General features: G+C 47.0%; 1 protein-coding gene across 2 annotated transcripts in view; it reads left to right on the top strand.

Annotated features, from left to right (window-relative positions):
• Positions 1-24,749, top strand: part of PDE4A (phosphodiesterase 4A) — a 369,944-nt gene that overhangs the window by 226,026 nt on the left and 119,169 nt on the right. The window contains exon 1 of one of the 2 annotated variants that reach the window (XM_073587577.1): positions 732-1,128. The exons of the other annotated variant lie outside the window; for it this stretch is intronic. Within the exon in view, the coding sequence (XP_073443678.1) occupies positions 863-1,128 (266 nt within the window). The 5' untranslated portion in view covers positions 732-862. Of the gene's footprint in view, positions 1-731; positions 1,129-24,749 lie in introns of those variants that run through there. 2 annotated transcript variants of the gene reach the window in all.

Here is a 24,749-nt window from a genome sequence, read left to right as displayed (position 1 = left end):
CTACCCTCCTCCTTATAGTGGTCTAGTATTGAAGAATATTTGTTGTGACTACTCCGCTCCTGTATTCTCCTTCTTTATACCTACTACTCTGCTCCTCCGAATACTCTTCTTCTCATGTCTAATACCCTACTTTCTCTATTATTCCTCGATAACTACTGCTCTTCGTGTCTAATACTCGCCTCCTTATTACTACTCTCCTCCTCCTCCTGTCTCGTATTCTCCTCCTCATGTCTCATGCTCTCCTCTTAGATCTACCACTGTCCTTTCCGTTCCTCATTTTCTTCTCGTTCTCTTCTTCCTCCTCCCTCTCTCCTTATCGCTCTCTCCCCTTCTTCTGCTTTCTTAGACGGAAGCGGCTTGGGTCAGACATACGGAACTTGGGTTGACGAGCAGTCGCTTTCTGCGGCGCCCTCGTTACACAGAAGTCACACTTTGCTCTGGCGCTCCTTGTACCCAGCGAGGAGCCGAAGCTCACCTGTTGAGTCTTGTAAGGGCAGCGAGCTGGAGGAGCAGAAGGGTTGGAGTAGAGCGCTGGAGAGTATTTTTATCTTGGGAGCGGTGTGAGTAACACGTCTCTCGCGCCTGATCACGCACTCTTCTATGCAATTTTCTTCAGCTATTTACTTCATGTGAGGGAGCAGCAGTAGATGCCATAATCCCTCAACTCCTGGGATTGAACCTGCAGAAGAACAGGAGGTCTCCACCAGTCATTGGGGTCTGCTGCACAAAACTTCTGCCTCGTTACAGACTCTAGCTAAACGGTTGACGTCTTGCTGGTCAGATTCGCAGAAGTATCTGTCAGGCAGGGTGCATGTGTCTACTGCTAGACATTCACCTGTAGACTTGCCAATCCAGCCTTGTTATGGGGGAGTCTGAGCTGCAGGCGGTCTCTGGCCAGAAAAAAGGCATCTTACCCACTATCCCGGAGAGAACAGTGCCCATGAGCACTCAAGAGGACGATGCGTTTCTTCCTGCAAGTGCTGAGCCCCCAATTCTGCGACTGAAGAGCCAAGAAAAATCTCCTCAGTCTCCTGTATTTTTCCCTTGTTCTTCCCCGACCTACCTGAAGAAATTGCGAATCAATAGGAGTATTCGGGAATTCCGCAAACACCGGAGCCTTCAGTTTTGGTGAGAAACATAAACAGCATTACTTCAAAATACCTCTGTTATGTCATATGGAGTAATATTACTTGACCAACAAAACTTTTATCGCCTCCTATTTTTCCATATATCCTCCCTATATCTGCCCCTATTACCCCATATATCCTCCCTATATCTCCCCCTATTACTCCATATGTCCTCCCTATATCTCCCCCTATTACTCCATATATCCTCCCTATATCTCCCCCTATTACTCCATATATCCTCCCTATATCTCCTCCTATTACCCCATATATCCTCCCTATATCTCCTATTACCCCATATATCCTCCCTATATCTCCTATTACTCCATATATCCTCCCTATATCTCCTCCTATGACTCCATATATCCTCCCTATATCTCCTCCTATTACTCCATTTATCCTCCCTATATCTCCTATTACTCCATATATCCTCCCTATATCTCCTCCTATTACTCCATATATCCTCCCTATATCTCCTCCTATTACCCCATATATCCTCCCTATATCTCCTCCTATTACCCCATATATCCTCCCTATATCTCCCCCTATTACTCCATATATCCTCCCTATATCTCCCCCTATTACTCCATATATCCTCCCTATATCTCCTCCTATTACCCCATATATCCTCCCTATATCTCCTATTACTCCATATATCCTCCCTATATCTCCTCCTATTACCCCATATATCCTCCCTATATCTCCCCCTATTACTCCATATATCCTCCCTATATCTCCCCCTATTACTCCATATATCCTCTCTATATCTCCTATTACTCCATATATCCTCCCTATATCTCCTATTACTCCATATATCCTCCCTATATCTCCTCCTATTACTCCATTTATCCTCCCTATATCTCCTATTACTCCATATATCCTCCCTATATCTCCTCCTATTACTCCATATATCCTCCCTATATCTCCTCCTATTACCCCATATATCCTCCCTATATCTCCCCCTATTACTCCATATATCCTCCCTATATCTCCTCCTATTACTCCATATATCCTCCCTATATCTCCTCCTATTACCCCATATATCCTCCCTATATCTCCCCCTATTACTCCATATATCCTCCCTATATCTCCCCCTATTACTCCATATATCCTCCCTATATCTCCTCCTATTACCCCATATATCCTCCCTATATCTCCTATTACCCCATATATCCTCCCTATATCTCCTCCTATTACTCCATATATCCTCCCTATATCTCCTCCTATTACCCCATATATCCTCCCTATATCTCCTATTACCCCATATATCCTCCCTATATCTCCTCCTATTACTCCATTTATCCTCCCTATATCTCCTATTACTCCATATATCCTCCCTATATCTCCTCCTATTACTCCATATATCCTTTCTATGTCTCCTCCTATTACCCCATATATCCTCCCCGTATCTCCTCCTATTACCCCATATATCCTCCCTATATCTCCCCGTATTACTCCATTTATCCTCCCTATATCTCCCCCTATTACTCCTTATATCCTCCCTATATCTCCCCCCTATTACTCCATATATCCTCCCTATATATTCTCCTATTACTCCATATATCCTCCCTATATATTCTCCTATTACTCCATATATCCTCCCTATATCTCCTCCTATTACTCCATTTATCCTCCCTATATCTCCTCCTATTACTCCATATATCCTCCCTATATCTCCTCCTATTACTCCATATATCCTCCCTATATCTCCTCCTATTACTCCATATATCCTCCCTATATCTCCCCCTATTACTCCATTTATCCTCCCTATATCTCCTCCTATTACTCCATATATCCTCCCTATATCTCCTCCTATTACTCCATATATCCTCCCTATATCTCCTCCTATTACCCCATATATCCTCCCCGTATCTCCTCCTATTACCCCATATATCCTCCCTATATCTCCCCCTATTACTCCATATATCCTGCCTATATCTCCCCGTATTACTCCATTTATCCTCCCTATATCTCCCCCTATTACTCCTTATATCCTCCCTATATCTCCCCCCTATTACTCCATATATCCTCCCTATATCTCCTCCTATTACTCCATATATCCTCCCTATATCTCCTCCTATTACTCCATATATCCTCCCTATATCTCCCCTATTACTCCATTTATCCTCCCTATATCTCCTCCTATTACTCCATATATCCTCCCTATATCTCCTCCTATTACTCCATATATCCTCCCTATATCTCCTCCTATTACTCCATTTATCCTCCCTATATCTCCTCCTATTACTCCATTTATCCTCCCTATATCTCCTCCTATTACTCCATATATCCTCCCTATATCTCCTCCTATTACTCCATATATCCTCCCTATATCTCCTCCTATTACCCCATATATCCTCCCTATATCTCCTCCTATTACTCCATATATCCTCCCTATATCTCCTCCTATTACTCCATATATCCTCCCTATATCTCCTCCTATTACTCCATATATCCTCCCTATATCTCCTCCTATTACTCCATTTATCCTCCCTATATCTCCTCCTATTACTCCATTTATCCTCCCTATATCTCCTCCTATTACTCCATTTATCCTCCCTATATCTCCTCCTATTACTCCATATATCCTCCCTATATCTCCTCCTATTACTCCATTTATCCTCCCTATATCTCCCCCTATTACTCCATTTATCCTCCCTATATCTCCCCCTATTACTCCATTTATCCTCCCTATATCTCCTCCTATTACTCCATATATCCTCCCTATATCTCCTCCTATTACCCCATATATCCTCCCCGTATCTCCTCCTATTACCCCATATATCCTCCCTATATCTCCCCCTATTACTCCATATATCCTGCCTATATCTCCCCGTATTACTCCATTTATCCTCCCTATATCTCCCCCTATTACTCCTTATATCCTCCCTATATCTCCCCCCTATTACTCCATATATCCTCCCTATATCTCCCCCCTATTACTCCATATATCCTCCCTATATCTCCTCCTATTACTCCATATATCCTCCCTATATCTCCTCCTATTACTCCATATATCCTCCCTATATCTCCCCCCTATTACTCCATATATCCTCCCTATATCTCCTCCTATTACTCCATATATCCTCCCTATATCTCCTCCTATTACTCCATATATCCTCCCTATATCTCCTCCTATTACTCCATATATCCTCCCTATATCTCCCCCTATTACTCCATATATCCTCCCTATATCTCCTCCTATTACTCCATATATCCTCCCTATATCTCCTCCTATTACTCCATATATCCTCCCTATATCTCCTCCTATTACTCCCTTTATCTCCCCCTATTACCCCATATATCCTCCCTATATCTCCTCCTATTACTCCATATATCCTCCCTATATCTCCTCCTATTACTCCATATATCCTCCCTATATCTCCTCCTATTACTCCATATATCCTCCCTATATCTCCTATTACTCCATATATCCTCCCTATATCTCCTCCTATTACTCCATATATCCTCCCTTTATCTCCCCCTATTACCCCATATATCCTCCCTATATCTCCTTCTATTACCCCATATATCCTCCCTATATCTCCTCCTATTACTCCATATATCCTCCCTATATCTCCTATTACTCCATATATCCTCCCTATATCTCCTCCTATTACTCCATATATCCTCCCTTTATCTCCCCCTATTACCCCATATATCCTCCCTATATCTCCTCCTATTACTCCATATATCCTCCCTATATCTCCTCCTATTACTCCATATATCCTCCCTATATCTCCTCCTATTACTCCATATATCCTCCCTATATCTCCTATTACTCCATATATCCTCCCTATATCTCCTCCTATTACTCCATATATCCTCCCTATATCTCCTATTACTCCATATATCCTCCCTATATCTCCTTCTATTACCCCATATATCCTCCCTATATCTCCTCCTATTACTCCATATATCCTCCCTATATCTCCTATTACTCCATATATCCTCCCTATATCTCCTCCTATTACTCCATATATCCTCCCTTTATCTCCCCCTATTACCCCATATATCCTCCCTTTATCTCCCCCTATTACCCCATATATCCTCCCTATATCTCCTTCTATTACCCCATATATCCTCCCTATATCTCCTCCTATTACTCCATATATCCCCCTATATCTCCTCCTATTACCCCATATATCCTCCCTATATCTCCTCCTATTACTCCATATATCCTCCCTATATCTCCCCCTAATACTCCATATATCCTCTCCTGCTACGTTATTATATTTTTGCACTCCGCCCAAGATAAGTACAGATCCATATATGGTTAAATGGTGGAATAGTTCTTGCTGGAGTACATACAGGCACTTATCACAAAATTAGAATATCATCAAATTTAATTTCAGTTCTTCAATCCAAAATGTGAATCTCATATAGAGTCATTACACACAGAGTGATCTATTTCACATGTTTATTTCTGTTAATATTGATGATTATGGCTTACAGCCAATGAAAACCCAAAAGTCTTTGTCAGTAAATTAGAATAATTAACAAAAACACCTGCACAGTCTTCCTAAGCGTTTATAAAGGTCCCTTAGTCTGTTTCAGTAGCTCCACAATCATGGGGAAGACTGCTGACCTGACAGATGTCCAGAAGGCAGTCAGTCACACTCCACATGGAGGGGAAGCCACAAAAGGTCATTGCTAAAGAAGCCGGCTGTTCACAGAGTGCTGTATCCAAGCATATTAATAGAAAGTTGAGTGGCAGGAAGTCACTGTCCCAGAGTCTGGAGGAAGAGTGGAGAGGCCACAATCCAAGCTGCTGGAGGTCTAGTGTGAAGTCTCCACAATCAGTGATGGTTTGGGGAGCCATGTCATCTGCTGGTGTAGGTCCACTCGGTTTTATCAAGACCAAAGTCAGTGCAGCCGTCTACCAGGAAATTTTAGAGCACTTCATGCTTCCCTCTGCCGTCAAGCTTATTGGAGATGGAAATGTCATTCTCCAGCAGGACTTGGCCCCGGTCCACACTGCCAAATGTACCAATACCTGGTGTAAAAACAACAGTATCACTGTGCTTGATTAGCAGCAAACTCGCCTGATCTTATCCCCATAGAGAATCTATAGAGTATTGTCAAGAGGAAGATGAGAGACACCAGACCCAACAATGCAGACGAGCTGAAGGCTGCTATCAAAGCAACCTGGGCTTCCATAACACCTCAGCAGTACCACAGGCTGATCGCCTCCATGCCGCACCGCATTGATGCAGTAATTGATGCAAAAGGAGCCCCGACCAAGTATTGAGCGCATTTACTGAATATACATTTCAGTAGGCCAACATTTGGGATTTTAAAATAATTTTTCAAGCTGGTGTTATAAAGTATTCTAATTTATTGAGATAATGACTTTTGGGTTTTCATTGGCTGTAAGCCATAATCATCAACATTACCAGAAATAAACACGTGACATAGATCACTCTGTGTGTAATGACTCTATAGAATATAGGAGATTCACTTTTTGTATTGAAGAACTGAAATAAATTGACTTTTGAATGATATTCTAGTTTTGTGAGAAGCCCCTGTAGATATTCCCCTGTAGTGGAGGATTTGGAAGGCCCCTTGACTATTTTCTGGACTTTCTGTTCATGAGCTGCATTCAGCATCTGTCCCATGTTTTCCTGGGACTGTATCTGTCTTCCCTGTGTATTACGCTGCTTAGTGCTGAGGATTGTGAGCTCTGCAGGGCAGCAGGTTCCCCTGTTGTTTCCTTGCAGCACTTTGATTTCTGCAGGGGATGGATTCTTGGGTGAAGTGTTGGGGACTGATCTCGTCAGGTATTATACAGGGATATTACCTCCGCAGATGATGTGTTGCTGTAATAGTATATATTATCCTCCCACTCATACCTATGCATTCACACACGCACGCACCATGGATGTTGTTACCAGCTGTAGGGCTATGTGCTTCACTCCTCGGTTGAAGTGCAAGCTCTTCAGCTGTTATTGTAAACTGCTTCCCACGTGTGAAATAATGCGCATCGCGTCTTCCACGCTGGTAACATTAAGCCATTAGTTTGCTGTTCACTGCTGTGCAGTGGTGCTGTATCTATGTAATATCACAGACCTGTCAAGGATGACTGTGTGAGTGCGCCGTGTATGGCCCCTTTAAATGCCTCCATTAGTATGCTGGTGTCTTGGCAGCAGAACAAGGGAATTACATTTTTTTTTTTTTCTTTTTCCTAATTGCAAATATTGGGGACTAAGGCTCATTTATTGCAATTTGCCACCTTTGCACCGTTTTTGCTTTTCCAGGCTTTTTGTTTCACTGACACATTCAACTTTGAGGTGGTCTGTGGTCATAAAGCAGCAGAGAGGAGCTAAAAAGATAGTCAGCTAAGAGTTAGACAATCTCCCATTGGACCTGGAAAGAAAGCTCACTGATGGATTCTCAGTTAACTCATTTTTCAGCCACCAATAGACGAATGAAGCCCAATTTTAAGAATGATTTTCTTTTTGCCAAAATTACATGCATTTATGTAAAAAAAAACAAACAACAAAAAAAAAGTCCACAAAGGTTGGATAATGGGAATGCCAGATCCCTTACATGCCAGAAGCCAGTGCTTCCTGGTAACGTTAATGCAAAATGGTGCACTGTTTTTTTTTCCAGGAATTTTTGAACGGGTCTGTGACGGAGGATGTCTTTTTTTTTTTTTTAGATGTGAACTATAGAAAAAATAATTCTATTCACGGACGGCAAGCAAAGGTCTTGAATGTAATGAGAAATTAAAACAAAGTATAATAGAAGGTTCCATAAGTTTTGGGGTTTTTTTTTAAGCATTTCTACATTCAGTTCTCTTCCCCGGGCTCATCCCCTCGTACAGCTCCATCTCGGTTTGTTTTTACCCCTGGGATCACAGATGACTCTGATCGCGATCATTCTGAGGGGACTTTGTGGGTTTGGGTGTGACTGTTAGCTCTTCTTCTCCTATACTAAAGTCTAATACTGGCCTCCTGAAACTGACGGGGGACGAAGCCGAGGTTTTGGTGCTGTGGTTGTGCATGTAGTGCATCCGACACGTTAGCGTGTGGTGGGTGACTATGAACGACGCCGTTACATTTTGCAGCATTCACCTCCGGCCGCCCGGTCTTCACATCCTGAAGAAATCTGATAAATCTTCTGAGGAGCGCTGTCCTCTTATCTGGAGTCGCTAATCGCAGCGCTCCCTGTGACGTCTGTTCTAACCACAGGGGTGTCATTGCTAAATCATGGTGGAGATCATGGACCTGTGTCTTCATACAAATTCTAATGTGAATACGTGCCACCCGAAATAAGTGTGTAGCGTATTGTACCATCACCACTGTCTCCGGGTCTATCACGTTGTGCACTGCTGGGCTACGTGCTGCTCAAATCACAGTTCACACATTTTTAAAAATTGTCGAGAATCGGGGGTATTCTGCATGGCCGACCCTTCCTTGCCGTGTTCCTGCCCACCGGACATTCTTCTGGATGCCAGATCGGTGAGACGAAACCAAAATGAAATAAGAAGTGACCGCCGCAATGCCCCATTGAAAAGTGACAGTGCCACAAATAAGGCGACTGCCACGGTGTCCACAAATTAGGAGTGACGGGTGCAGCACCCACAATAAGTCCCCAATATCAAGTGATAGCCACCAATAAATGCAGCCGTGTGTGCCAGCAATAAAATGCAGAAGCCATAGTGACCCCATAAAACATTGGCAGCCGTACCCCCCTTCAGAGGAGGCCACACTGTGCCGATAGCAGACCCCTCTGTCCTCTGGATGTCATTGTGGTCCTAGACCCTCTCTGAGTTGGAGGGGTCGTCCTCTGCTGCTATATGCAATGTGTAGCAGGCCGCGTCGGGTCACAATGCAGGGGAGGGGTCTCGTCTGGCCGGTGGTCTTCTCGGGTCGTGTTTTAGCAGTAAGTTGGTTCGGCTGAGTGGAGGATTGACTCTCCGTCCTTGCTTCCCCTTCCTCTGTTTCCCGGCGGACACAGACCAGGACCTTGCTTGCAGAGTCCATGTCACCCAATGGTTGCGATTCAGTCTTCGCCATCTTCTAGATCTCTGCTTGCTGTCAGTGTCACCATTTTCTTTACATACAGACGGTGACGGATGTACAGTGCAACATTCGTTCTTGTTGTATTCTTTGAATAGGCATGGTGGCCCCTTCGTTGTCGGGCCCACACCGGTCCTGAGTGCCGATTCAGCTCTGCGGACTGCCTCTGATGGTGGCTGTCAGTGACCCCTTACAGTCGCTCTCATAGGGTACAGCTGAGGTGCCGCGTGTGTGATTACACCGGTGATCATTGTAGCAAACCCTCAGCTGTGAGGAGTGTCAGGCATTCACAGGTTTTTAGCCCCATGTATTAATTGTTTTGTATCCGTCACTTTCAGTGACAGCAAGCAGTGTGATATTTCAGAAAGTTGCTGATCTTTTGGTTGCGCAGCACGTTTGCTTTATCGGTGCCCTGTGACGCTTATCTCCGCACAGATGGAGCCGATAGCATCTTATCTCGCTGTTCTTCTGCATGTGACGTTCTCGCACTTCCTCCTGACTGGTGGCCGGTGCGAGTCACTGCTGTCTCTGATTTTGTCTTGTAGGTAAGTCCTTGGCTTTCTGCACCCCACTTTTATAATGCGCTGTGACCCCAGGAGGCAAGGTAGGTTCCTCTCATCCCGTCACCGCCAGACCCCGGACAGCGATCAGAGCGACATGGAAGAATTACCGAACCCGGGCACCTTACATACCTGACGGCCAAGTCCATGAGAAGCTCGATCATGTGTTCTCAATGGGGAGAGTGGAATCAGTCTTCCATGTCATCAGCCGGGAGGTGGTCGGCCCGTGCTGCCCGAAGCCACAGGTTCTTCTAGATTTAATACATATGGAACTATATCACTGTCATCCCTGTCCCAATAACTGCCAGCTACTGTGCTCCATAATGGAGTACCACCTACGCAGGGCTCCTATGACAGCGTGCCTCCCCCACAGGGCCCCCGTGTCATGGTCCCACCCTTGCAGGGCCTCCTGTGATAGCTTGCCATTTTTGCAGCACTCCCATGGAGCCCTCATGACAGCGTGCCATCAGTAGAGCAAGCACAATAGCGTTCCACTCATAGAGAATCTGTGATAACGTGCCATCCATAGACAACCCGTGATAGCGTGCCACCCATAGACAACCCGTGTCAGTGTGCCACCCATAGACAACCTGTGACAGCGTGGCACCTGGATCGCCCGCCAGGGCAGTGGGGTACTCTGTACCGGGCAGGTATTTCACTGGAAAGTGTCACAGTAGTGATGACCCGGTCCGTGGCCCTGGGCGTCCATGTAAGGGAGTGAAGTGATGGAATAAAATTTATGAATAGATGATTCGTGACGCCACCTGTCGTGTTCGGCAAATGTTAAGCCAAAGCTGCAGACCGATCCTCTGGGACAGATGGTGCGGTGCAGCAATGATGTTATAGCCCTCCACAGGCAGGGCTGTAGTCCCAGGGCAGTGTGGGTGAAGTGACACTTAGATGGTGTAGTGTCAGGCGCAAGGGATGTAGCAGTGCTGAGTCGGTTGGCGCAGGAATAAGTGGAGGACACCAGGGCATGTAGTTCCAAAGCTTTACTCACAGTCTGCTGTGCACACAGGTGCCCGCCTCAGTGCAGTGTCCTCCAGGTCAGGAGCTCAGCCAACTTCCAGACAAGATGAAGTACTCCGTTCCAACACTCCGCCAACATATGTGCCTTTTCTGAACATCTCCTCTTATAGCGCCTTTGAGTGAAGTACTCACAGTACTGAGTTACACTGGAGTTCCTCCTGTCAGATGTTCCTATGAACTCCACTTGTACGGCAGACAGCTGTAGCCTGCTTCGGGGACTCCTTACTACCTGGTTCCGGCTCACTATCGTTGCTGTTGTGCGCCCAAGTCTTGTGTGGGAATAAAGTGGTCACTACTTCTATTCCTCCGGTGTCTGCTGCAGGACCATTAGTATCCATACAACCTCGGGGACCGGACCCCGGCCTTGCGCTTAGAACTTGGGAAGGGTTCTCTCTTCCAACCCTTAGTCCTCCTATTCTCCTTATGTTCCGTGCGAATCCTTCTTCCCAATGGAGAATCAAGCTTCCTTTCTCTGTCTCTTTCCTGTGCCAGCAGACCCAGATCACTGTGGCCTGCTGCAGCACTTCCTTCTTCCATCCCTCTCCCGGGGATCTTCTCTGTCTCACACTCTGTCCTTCTACATCCTCCCTCACTGACTGAATGAAAGACTGACTGACTCAACTCTTCCCGCTCTTTTATGTGAACTAAACTCCACCCACCTCCCAGCACGTTTCATGTTCCAAACAGGGAGCCACCAAGGGGTGCTATGCTACACTCCAAGCAGGGAGCCGCCGAAGGTGCTTTGCTACACTACTTTGTGGTGTGGAGTGCAGGTGTTGGAGTGTGGTCAGGTGTCTCCACCTTACCTGGATAGTAAACACACTGAACCCTCAGGGGCGCCACATACCCCCCGTTAAACACACGTCTGCGGGCTGCAAGAAAACAGAAGTTGACAAATACAGGAACATACAAAATTTTTGTAATGCTAATAAACAGTTCTTATCTAATCTCAATATGAGAGGCACTCATTCTTGAACGTTGCAAAACAATTTTTACTAAATATCTATACTTTACTATAGTACCTAATTCAAAAGTGCTTTTAGCAATAACTCACTATCACTTCAAGTAACATCATTAACACACTTCTTCACTTTCTCTTTTCTTTCACATTTACTATTTTCCTTTATTAACCTTAAGTGACAACCGTTGATGCCTGGTTCACCACCTGCATTTTTCAAATCTTCATCTTTATTCACATCTCTTTATTAAAACATTCCTATGAACTAGATTCTTTATAAAAGCTATTCTCTATTAATACTGTCATAAGGCACATTATAAAATACTTCACATCAAAACTTCAATAATTCTTGTAAGTGCTGGACACCGCTCCCAGCCAGGATCTCTTGCAGTGTCCTTTTGGTAGGAGCCATGCTCCACGATGAGCTAGTTCTTATCCATAAAAGGGGCTATGTAAAACCAAGAGAGGGCACCTAAAGAGGTGCAAGTATATACATTAAAGTTCTGGATCATTCAGTGTCCATGATCTCCACAGTTCAATAAGAAAAATGCTGCCAATGCAACTGGGCAATAAAAAAAACTGGGAAAAAACATGATGCATAAACAAAAATAACTTTAAAGCACAACGGTGCAAATACCCTCCTGGGTTTGTTAGTTCAGGTAAACATTATGGCTAGTAGTCCCCTCCTGGGGTTCTGGAAGCTGGTTGCTTGGGCTGCTTCCAGGGGAGATGCTCTGGGTGTCTTCATCCTGTGGCTGGCAGTCTACAAATTACAGGTACTCCTTCTCTCCTGGAGTGAGGTTGTCATCTGCTGGTGTTAATGGGATGGCAGCGGAAGTAACTGCAGCCTGTGCGGGCAACACATCAACTGCCACTAATGGTATCTCAGTTGCCTGTGATTCTGCAGGAGTCACAGCTGGTACCAAGGGATGTTGTTCTTTCACTTCAGAGGGTACTGCTGCCAACAAGTCAGCAAGGGCTGTAGCCGGTACTGATAGGTGCTGCTCTGCGATCTCCAGTGGTACCACAGTTGACGGTGCTATGGCCGGTTGTTGCGGGCTGGATGTAATTTGAGTGCCACCACTCGTGGTCCTGGTAATCACCGGACCATTTCTGTCCACAAGCACGGCTCCTAGTACCAGGATCATGGCAGGGGCGGCGACCATACCTGGTGTCTCCCGGTGATGTTCTGACTCTTGCTTAGGTACCGGGTGGCAAATGATGGCAGCTGCAACCCCTAGAGTGGGTTGATGAACGGCTGGTAGCTGCATCCGTGTCGGCACAGGACGGGGGCATGCCGGTAAAAGCCTGCACGGCCGCGCCAGATCCGGGCTGGGACTCAGCTCCTGTCCCACAGCCTCCGGAACCCTCATGTACCTTCTTCTGGCAGGCCGCATCCAGTGACAGCAGCGGCCTGGAGGTGGTGGTGGGCGCTGCAAAGGGTGTCGCAGCGGCCGTATGCTCCACGGGTGTTGCCTGGGGGAGGGTTGCTTCTCCCCGCCATTTTCTCCTGGCCTCCGTGCTCCTTCTATCATGGCGTTTTCTCCTTTCTCTTCCTGTCTGGCCTTTTTTCCCGCCACCGGCTCCCGCTCCTCCTTCTGGGGGTGGCGTCTTCCTACTCCTCCATACCAAGCCAGTATATGAACCCCTTGGAGGGTGGGCCATGTTGCTGTCGCATAGAAGTTCAGACAGGGGAGGCCCAGGACAGTTTGCGGCACCGGGCTTCGTCATCCTGTTCATGACGCCAAAATGGATCGCCCGCCAGGGCAGTGGGGTACTCGGTACCGGGCAGGTATTTCACTGGGAAGTGTCACAGTAGCGGTGACCCGTTCCGTGGCCCTGGGCCTCCATGTAAGGGAGTGAAGTGATGGAATAAAGTTTGAGTAGATGATTCGTGACGCCACCTGTGGTGTTCGGCAAATGTTAAGCCGACGCTGCAGACCGATCCTCTGGGACAGATGGTGTAGAGCAGCAATGATGTTATAGCCCTCCACAGGCAGGGCTGTAGTCCCAGGGCAGAGTAGGTGAAGTGACACTTAGATGGTGTAGTGTCGGGCGCAAGGGATGTAGCAGTGCTGAGTGGGTTGGCGTAGGAATAAGTGGAGGACACCAGGGCATGTAGTTCCAAAGCTTTACTCAGTCTGCTGTGCACACAGGTGCCCGCCTCAGTGCTGTGTCCTCCAGGTCAGGAGCTCAGCCAGCTTCCAGGCAAGATGAAGTACTACCTTCCAACACTCAGCCAAGATATGCGCCTTTGAGTGAAGTACTCACAGCACTGAGTTACACTGGAGTTCCTCCTGTCAGATGTTCCTATGAACTCTACTTGTACAGCAGACAGCTGTAGCCTGCTTCGGGGACTCCTTACTACCTGGTTCCGGCTCACTATCATTGCTGTTGTGCCCCCAAGTCTTGTGTGGGAATAAAGTGGTCACTACTTCTATTCCTCCGGTGTCTGCTGCAGGACCATTAGTATCCATACAACCTCGGGGACCGGACCCCGGCCTTGCGCTTAGAACTTGGGAAGGGTTCTCTCTTCCAATCCTTAGTCCTCCTATTCTCCTTACGTTCTGTACTAATCCTTCTTTCCAATGGAGAACCAAGCTTCCTTTCTCTATCTCTTTCCTGTGCCAGCAGACCCAGATCACTGTGGCCTGCTGCAGCACTTCCTTCTTCCATCCCTCTCCCGGGGATCTTCTCTTTCTCGCACTCTGTCCTTCTACATCCTCACTCACTGACTGAATGAAAGACTGACTGACTCAACTCTTCCCACTCTTTTATGTGAACTAAACTCCACCCACCTCCCAGCACGTTTCGTGTTCCAAGCAGGGAGCCACCAAGGGGTGCTATGCTACACTCCAAGCAGGGAGCCGCCGAAGGTGCTTTGCTATACTACTCTGTGGTGTGGGGTGCAGGTGTTGGAGTGTGGTCAGGTGTCCCCACCTTACCTGGATAGTGGGGTACCACACCTCAGGAGGAGGTGCAGTACCTCTGTGGCGACTGAACCCTCAGGGGCGCCACACAACCATAGACAACCCGTGATAGCGTGCCACCCACAGACAACCCGTGATAGCGTGCCACCCACAGACAACCAGTAATAGCGTGGCACCCAATGAGAACCCATGGTAGCGTGCTACCCACAGAGGCCCCGTGATGGCGTGCTACCCATAGAAGCCCCGTGATGGCGTGCTACCCATAGAGGCCCCGTGATAGCGTGCTACCCATAGAGGCCCCGTGATAGTGCTACCCATAGAGGCCCCGTGATGGCGTGCTACCCATAGAGGCCCCGTGATAGCGTGCTACCCATAGAAGCTCCGTGATAGCGTGCTACCCATAGAGGCTCCGTGATAGCATGCCACACATAGAGAACCTGTGACAGCGTGGCACCCAAGGAGAACCCGTAGTAGCATGCTACCCATTGAGCACCTTTGATAGCTTGTCATCCATACAGAACCCGTGACAGCTTGCCACCCATAGAGAAATTATGAGAGTGTGCCACCCAGAGACCCATCCACCTCCCCCTTTTAATGTGACAATGTGCCGCCCAGTGGTCCGACTTGAATTACCAGTGCCTCAATGTAAACTCTGCAACAGATGTTATTTCATCAATCTGAGTGGTGAATCCACAGATTTGGCACCAGGGTGTACACATAAGGCCGGCGGGCATTACTACCCATCAGCGGGCAACGATCTGTGACTGGTGTGAGGGTTTCTATGAATGTGATGTGTTTGCCGCTCTCTGATATGATAGCTGGTTGGATCAGGTGACGCCCGTTGGCAACGAATCCTTCCTCCCGTGTCATGAGTATATTTGCACTTCAGGGTGTGTGGCTCCACTTAAACCTCTGAGCAGGGATCACAAGCACCCTCACTCCGGCCCGGAAACAGGAATGTTTATTACATGATCATAATCATTATACTTTGCAATAGGGCACAGCTGACTTCTGCCCATTCTCGAGATACAGGCTGCTGTAAATGGCGCCTGTACTCTGCTGATAGTACCTGTGTGGAAGCAATGGAGAATCTGTTCCCCTCAGCCTTGAAGCATCGTATAGAGCCTACATGTCAAGCTCTGGTCCGTGGGCTAAATCTGACCCTCAGGGTGATTATATTTGGCCCGCGACACCAGAACTACCACCCCTATGTGGGGCCATTGTTCTGTATGGAGAACTTTGTGGGGCACACTATACTGTATAGAAGGGAATATTAGGCCCAAAATACTATGAGGACTATGTAAGGCTACTATACAGTATGGAGGACTATGTGGGGCCATTATTCTGTATGGAGGATTATGTGGGGCCATTATTCTGTATGGAGGACTATGTGGGGCCATTATACTGTATGGAGGACTATGTGGGGGCATTATTCTGTTTGGAGGACTATGTGGGGCCATTATACTGTATGGAGGACTATGAGAGGCCATTATTCTGTATGGAGGATTATGTGGGGCCATTATTCTGTATCGAGGACTATGTGGGGCCATTATTCTGTATGGAGGATTATGTGGGGCCATTATTCTGTATGGAGGACTATGTGGGGCCATTATACTGTATGGAGGACTATGTGGGGGCATTATTCTGTATGGAGGACTATGTGGGGCCATTATACTGTATGGAGGACTATGAGAGGCCATTAGGTATGGAGGACTATGTGGGGCCATTATTCTGTATGGAGGACTATGTGGGTGCCATTATACTGTATGGAGGAGTATGAGAGGCCATTATTCTGTATGGAGGACTATGTGGGGCCATTATTCTGTATGGAGGACTATGTGGAGGCATTATTCTGTATGGAGGACTATGTGGGGCCATTATTCTGTATGGAGGACGATGTGGAGGCATTATTCTGTATGGAGGACTATGTGGGGCCATTATACTGTATGGAGGACTATGTGGGGCCATTATACTGTATGTAGGACTATGAGAGGCCACTAGGTATGGAGGACTATGTGGGGCCATTATTCTGTATGGAGGACTATGAGAGGCCATTAGGTATGGAGGACTATGTGGGGCCATTATTCTGTATGGAGGATTATGTGGGGGCATTATTCTGTATGGAGGACTATGTGGGGCCATTATTCTGTATGGAGGACTATGTGGGGCCATTATTCTGTATGGAGAACTATGAGAGGCCATTAAGTATGGAGGACTATGTGGGGCCATTATTCTGTATGGAGGACTATGTGATGCGATTATTCTGTATGGAGGACTATGTGGGGCCATTATTCTGTATGGAGAACTATGAGAGGCCATTAGGTATGGGGGACTATGTGGGGCAATTATTCTGTATGGAGGACTATGTGATGCGATTATTCTGTATGGAGGACTATGTGGGGCCATGATGATGCCGTATGGAGGACTATGTGAGGCCATTAATCTGTATGGAGGACTATGTCGGGTGATTATGATGCTGTTTGAGGGACTGTGGGGCCATTAGTCTGTATGGATGACTGTGACGCCCAGTATTCTGTATACTGGTTGATCTGCGACGTTATTCAAGTTTTTCATTTTGGCCTTCTGTGCGTTTGAATTTGACATCTCTAGTATTGAGGATGTTTACCCTCTGACTTGCAGAGCGGCAGGAACATTAAATGGCTATAAGGCTTGGTATGTGTGAGATGCTTGATATTTGCTAGGGTGGAAGACCGGCTCAGAATATGGCCTGGCACTGCACATATAGAGGAGAACTCTGGATTGGCCATTATATGTGACAAAGGATTAACAAACATGTCAGACACCGGTGTATAAGGAACAGTGGCTGGCTGGATATACGGGGAAAGGATTTAGTGTAAAGGGGCAAGGCTTATATATGTGACATAGGGGCAGTATATGGAGGATAAGGCTCGGTGTATGGGGCAGGACTTATATATGTGACATAGGGGCAGTATATGGAGGATAAGGCTCAGTGTATGGGGCAGGACTTATATAGGTGACATAGGGGCAGTATAAGGAGGGTAAGGCTCGGTGTATGGGGCAGGACTTATATATGTGACATAGGGGCAGTATATGGAGGGTAAGGCTCGGTGTATGGGGCAGGACTTATATATGTGACATAGGGGCAGTATATGGAGGGTAAGGCTCGGTGTATGGGGCAGGACTTATATATGTGACATAGGGGCAGTATATGGAGGGTAAGGCTCGGTGTATGGGGCAGGACTTATATATGTGACATAGGGGCAGTATATGGAGGGTAAGGCTCGGTGTATGGGGCAGGACTTATATATGTGACATAGGGGCAGTATATGGAGGGTAAGGCTCGGTGTATGGGGCAGGACTTATATATGTGACATAGGGGCAGTATATGGAGGGTAAGGCTCTGTGTATGGGGCAGGGCTTATATATGTGACATAGGGGCAGTATATGGAGGGTAAGGCTCGGTGTATGGGGCAGGACTTATATATGTGACATAGGGGCAGTATATGGAGGGTAAGGCTCTGTGTATGGGGCAGGACTTATATATGTGACATAGGGGCAGTATATGGAGGGTAAGGCTCTGTGTATGGGGCAGGGCTTATATATGTGACATAGGGGCAGTATATGGAGGGTAAGGCTCGGTGTATGGGGCAGGACTTATATATGTGACATAGGGGCAGTATATGGAGGGTAAGGCTCTGTGTATGGGGCAGGACTTATATATGTGACATAGGGGCAGTATATGGAGGGTAAGGCTCTGTGTATGGGGCAGGGCTTATATATGTGACATAGGGGCAGTATATGGAGGGTAAGGCTCGGTGTATGGGGCAGGACTTATATATGTGACATAGGGGCAGTATATGGAGGGTAAGGCTCTGTGTATGGGGCAGGACTTATATATGTGACATAGGGGCAGTATATGGAGGGTAAGGCTCTGTGTATGGGGCAGGACTTATATATGTGACATAGGGGCAGTATATGGAGGGTAAGGCTCTGTGTATGGGGCAGGGCTTATATATGTGACATAGGGGCAGTATATGGAGGGTAAGGCTCGGTGTATGGGGCAGGACTTATATAGGTGACATAGGGGCAGTATAAGGAGGGTAAGGCTCTGTGTATGGGGCAGGACTTATATATGTGACATAGGGGCAGTATATGGAGGATAAGGCTCTGTGTATGGGGCAGGACTTATATATGTGACATAGGGGCAGTATATGGAGGATAAGGCTCGGTGTATGGGGCAGGACTTATATATGTGACATAGGGGCAGTATATGGAGGGTAAGGCTCGGTGTATGGGGCAGGACTTATATATGTGACATAGGGGCAGTATATGGAGGGTAAGGCTCGGTGTATGGGGCAGGACTTATATATGTCACATCGGTGCAGTACATGGAGGGTAAGGCTCGGTGTATGGGGCAGGACTTATATATGTGACATAGGGGCAGTATATGGAGGATAAGGCTCGGTGTATGGGGCAGGACTTATATATGTGACATAGGGGCAGTATATGGAGGGTAAGGCTCGGTGTATGGGGCAGGACTTATATATGTGACATAGGGGCAGTATATGGAGGGTAAGGCTCGGTGTATGGGGCAGGACTTATATATGTCACATCGGTGCAGTACATGGAGGGTAAGGCTCGGTGTATGGGGCAGGACTTATATATGTGACATAGGGGCAGTATATGGAGGGTAAGGCTCGGTGTATGGGGCAGGACTTATATATGTGACATAGGGGCAGTATATGGAGGGTAAGGCTCGGTGTATGGGGCAGGACTTATATATGTGACATAGGGGCAGTATATGGAGGGTAAGGCTCTGTGTATGGGGCAGGACTTATATATGTGACATAGGGGCAGTATATGGAGGGTAAGGCTCTGTGTATGGGGCAGGACTTATATATGTGACATAGGGGCAGTATATGGAGGGTAAGGCTCTGTGTATGGGGCAGGACTTATATATGTGACATAGGGGCAGTATATGGAGGGTAAGGCTCGGTGTATGGGGCAGGACTTATATATGTGACATAGGGGCAGTATATGGAGGGTAAGGCTCGGTGTATGGGGCAGGACTTATATATGTGACATAGGGGCAGTATATGGAGGGTAAGGCTCGGTGTATGGGGCAGGACTTATATATGTGACATAGGGGCAGTATATGGAGGGTAAGGCTCGGTGTATGGGGCAGGACTTATATATGTGACATAGGGGCAGTATATGGAGGGTAAGGCTCTGTGTATGGGGCAGGACTTATATATGTGACATAGGGGCAGTATATGGAGGGTAAGGCTCGGTGTATGGGGCAGGACTTATATATGTGACATAGGGGCAGTATATGGAGGGTAAGGCTCGGTGTATGGGGCAGGACTTATATATGTGACATAGGGGCAGTATATGGAGGGTAAGGCTCGGTGTATGGGGCAGGACTTATATATGTGACATAGGGGCAGTATATGGAGGGTAAGGCTCGGTGTATGGGGCAGGGCTGCAATATATCTGACATGGGTTCGGTGTATACTGTATGGGCTGTTCGGTATATGAGGGGCTTTGAGAATGGGACAGATAGGATGGAGCTGCGGTGGTGAGGTCAGTATATGGCGATGGTTATATGGGAGTATATACTACATACAGGAGCCGTATACATCTGTATACACACCACCCCTCCTATAGGAGGAAGCTGCTGGTGGACATATATAAACCATGTGGTGACTAGATTGAGATTTTCTGGTGAATCTTAAGCATTTCTGTGTTGGCGTCTGCTGCACTTGTGGTATAAGAGAATCAGTGGCCATAGACGCCCTCACTGTCGGGGGCTTTGGCTGCACATAGACCCCCTATAATGTGAATAAATGGAAGCATTGGACTTGTGTAGTGCAGAGATGAATCTCTCTGAGGCCAGTCAGTGCAGTCTGCAATATGTCCACCTGATGGTGCTGTTGTACAGTCCATGTGTCTTGTAGGAAGCTCCCAGGCTTTGTCCTTCCCTGCAGCACATTTTGGACTTTTTTTTATAGTCTGATTAACTCCTTCATTGCTGCAAACTTGAAGCCATCTGCAGTCGGCTGTGATAACATTGTGGAATATCACAATGCGCTGCTCCATGCTTTCCAATGCCTGTGTGACCCCAAGTTGTCCTTCACCTTCCCTCTGACGAGGAGTACACCCTGCCTGTATAGTAATGGCCCGGCAGGCGCCTGTTCACACTCACCAGATGCCGCATTGTTCTGTTCCACCACATGTTCAGCACCGCACTCCTGCGTAGCAGAGCCGAGTTTGTCATCGTCTGCGTTCTCTCTGGTTTTCCATGTAATCATTGTGTTGTTTGCTACATTAAAAATATTATACAAGGACAGATACAGCTCTGCTACATCAGTCACGGTGTGTCCAGTAATGTGTGTATCTACGGTACATAAAGGTGATATCAGTCATTGTACAGCAGGAGGAGGAGGTGAGCTGTGACATCACCTATTGGGAATGGTGGATTCCGTGTATCTACTGTATATAGAGGTGTTATCAGTCATGTACAGGAGGAGGAGGAGGTGAGCTGTAACATCACCTATTGGGAATGGTGGATCCCGTGTATCTACTGTATATAGAGGTGTTATCCGTCATTGTACAGGAGGAGGAGGTGAGCTGTGACATCACCTATTGGGAATGGTGGATCCTGTGTTATCTACTGTATATAGAGGCATTATCAGTCATTGTAGAGGAGGAGGAGGAGGAGAGCTGTGACATCACCTGTAGTGAATGGTGAGCCTGGGTATCTACTGTATATAGAGGTGTTATCAGTCATTGTACAGGAGGAGGTGAGCTGTGACATCACCTATTGGGAATGGTGGATCCTGTGTATCTACTGTATGCAGAGGTGTTATCAGTCATTACAGGAGGAGGTAAGCTGTGACATCACCTATAGTGAATTGTGGATCTTGTGTTATCTGCTGTATATAGAGGTATTATCAGTCATTATACAGGAGGAGTAGATGAGCTGTGACCTCACCTATTGTGAATGGGGGATCCCGTGTTATTTACTGTATATAGATGTGTTATCAGTCATTGTACAGGAGGAGGAGGTGAGCTGTGACATCACCTGTTGTAAATGGTGGATCCTGTGTATCTACTCTATATTGAGGTGTTATCGTTATTGTACAGGAGGAGGAGGTGAGCTGTGACATCACCTATTGGAAATGATGGATCTTGTGTTATCTACTGTTTATAGAGGTGTTATCAGTCAGTGTACAGGAGGAGGAGGTGAGCTGTGACATCTTCTATTGTGAATGGTGGATCCTGTGTTATTTACTGTATATAGAGGTGTTATCAGTCAGTGTACAGGAGGAGGAGGTGAGCTGTGATATCACCTATTGGAATCCTGTGTTATCTACTGTATATAGGAGTGTTATCTACTGTATATAGGAGTGTTGTTAGTCAAAGTTGCCTCAAAGAGTGTCTTCCCTTCTGGAGGACCCAACATATGCATTACAGGATCGACCCATCGCTATCAATAAGTACGGTGTATTTCTTCATTTCTCCTCTGGAGGTGCTGCAGGGAAAGTGAACATTTGCTGCCAGGTTCTCCCACAGATTATGGCCTAGATGTACCTGTTACAGGTCGCTTTCCAGAAAAATCTGTGGTATATGCATACGTAATGGTCTGAAAGGTGAAAAAAGTGGGTTAGCACAGACCCCAATATGTTTCCATGCCATGTGGTCTAACTCCTAACAGTGGCGACAACTAATCAAATCTGTGGAGGGAGATCTACCAGAAAAATAGTAGTATAAATGGCCGGGTGTATGTACATATTCCTTCTATGCTGAGATCTAATCACTGGAAGTTATAGGCCCGAAGCCTGAGGCTGCACTACTGATTCCTGTCAGGTGCAGCGTTGTCATGGAGACGTAGTGTAGCTATAACTAAGCGTCTACATGGATGTTCACAGCTATACACGAAGGATCTAGATGTCAGTCAGGCCTGTAATGAAATCGCATGCAGCATAGAGGCAGACCCACGAGCGATGGGCGATGGAGGCACAAATGTGCCGGTATGGCCTGTGTGTTATCGCAGACGTGTGGCTCGCTCGCACTCAGGGGTGGGTATTATCTGTAGGCGCTCTTATGGAAATCTATATCCATAGGATAGGTGATTACACGGAAAGCCTATTGCTTTGTAAGGGCTCTATGTAATACTCCAGTGCTCCAGTGGTGGCGCTGCAGGAAAATTGAACATGTACTGTCAGGATTCGGGCAGATCACATCTTATCGTTGGGGTCCAACAGGACGAGACTTGGTGTGAACATAGCCTTGGAACAAATCACCCAGTTCAAGCAAATCCAAAACCCTTCAGGAGACGCTATTTTTTTTTTCGTTTCCTAAGGAAGTTTTGGAAGCATTTTTCTTTTTTTTTTCTCCTGGAACAATTTTTATTTTTTACTAGCTGAAGAGCCCGACGCTGCCTGGGCATAGTAACTAACTGCGGTTGGTTATAGCAAATTATAATTATCCTCCATCCCAGAGTCCCGTGCCCATATACCCATCATACATATCCACCATCCCATAGTCCAGTGCCCATATACCCATCACACATCCTCCATCCCATAGTCCCCTGCCCATATACCCATCATACATATTCACCATCCCATAGTCGAGTGCCCATATACCCATCATACATCCTCCATCCCATAGTCCCGTGCCCATATACCCATCATACATATCCTCCATCCCATAGTCCCGTGCCCATATACCCATCACACATCCTCCATCCCATAGTCCCGTGCCCATATACCCATCATACATATTCTCCATCCCATAGTCCCGTGCCCATATACCCATCATACATCCTCCTTCCCATAGTCCCATGCCCATATACCCATCACACATCCTCCATCCCATAGTCCCATGCCCATATACCCATCACACATCCTCCATCCCATAGTCCCATGCCCATATACCCATCACACATCCTCCATCCCATAGTCCCATGCCCATATACCCATCACACATCCTCCATCCCATAGTCCCATGCCCATATACCCATCACACATCCTCCATCCCATAGTCCCATGCCCATATACCCATCACACATCCTCCATCCCATAGTCCCATGCCCATATACCCATCACACATCCTCCATCCCATAGTCCCATGCCCATATACCCATCACACATCCTCCATCCCATAGTCCCATGCCCATATACCCATCACACATCCTCCATCCCATAGTCCCGTGCCCATATACCCATCACACATCCTCCATCCCATAGTCCCGTGCCCATATACCCATCACACATCCTCCATCCCATAGTCCCGTGCCCATATACCCATCATACATATTCTCCATCCCATAGTCCCGTGCCCATATACCCATCATACATCCTCCTTCCCATAGTCCCATGCCCATATACCCATCACACATCCTCCATCCCATAGTCCCATGCCCATATACCCATCACACATCCTCCATCCCATAGTCCCATGCCCATATACCCATCACACATCCTCCATCCCATAGTCCCATGCCCATATACCCATCACACATCCTCCATCCCATAGTCCCATGCCCATATACCCATCACACATCCTCCATCCCATAGTCCCATGCCCATATACCCATCACATATCCTCCATCCCATAGTCGAGTGCCCATATACCCATCACACATCCTCCATCCCATAGTCCCATGCCCATATACCCATCACACATCCTCCATCCCATAGTCCCATGCCCATATACCCATCACATATCCTCCATCCCATAGTCCCATGCCCATATACCCATCACACATCCTCCATCCCATAGTCCCATGCCCATATACCCATCACACATCCTCCATCCCATAGTCCCATGCCCATATACCCATCACACATCCTCCATCCCATAGTCCCATGCCCATATACCCATCACACATCCTCCATCCCATAGTCCCGTGCCCATATACCCATCATACATATCCTCCATCCCATAGTCCCGTGCCCATATACCCATCACACATCCTCCTTCCCATAGTCGAGTGCCCATATACCCATCACACATCCTCCATTCCATAGGCCCGTGCCCATATACCCAGCACACATCCTCCATCCCATAGTCAACCATTATGACATCATAATGAGGGGCGGGGCTTGATATGCACACACTGTTTCCCCATTATGCAA

This window comes from Dendrobates tinctorius, unplaced genomic scaffold, assembly GCF_039654945.1.
Source record: "Dendrobates tinctorius isolate UK_male_01 unplaced genomic scaffold, ASM3965494v1 ptg000099l, whole genome shotgun sequence".
Taxonomy (NCBI): Eukaryota; Metazoa; Chordata; class Amphibia; order Anura; family Dendrobatidae; genus Dendrobates; species Dendrobates tinctorius.
Note: the sequence above shows the minus strand (reverse complement) of the source record. Positions and strands in the feature narration are given on the sequence as shown.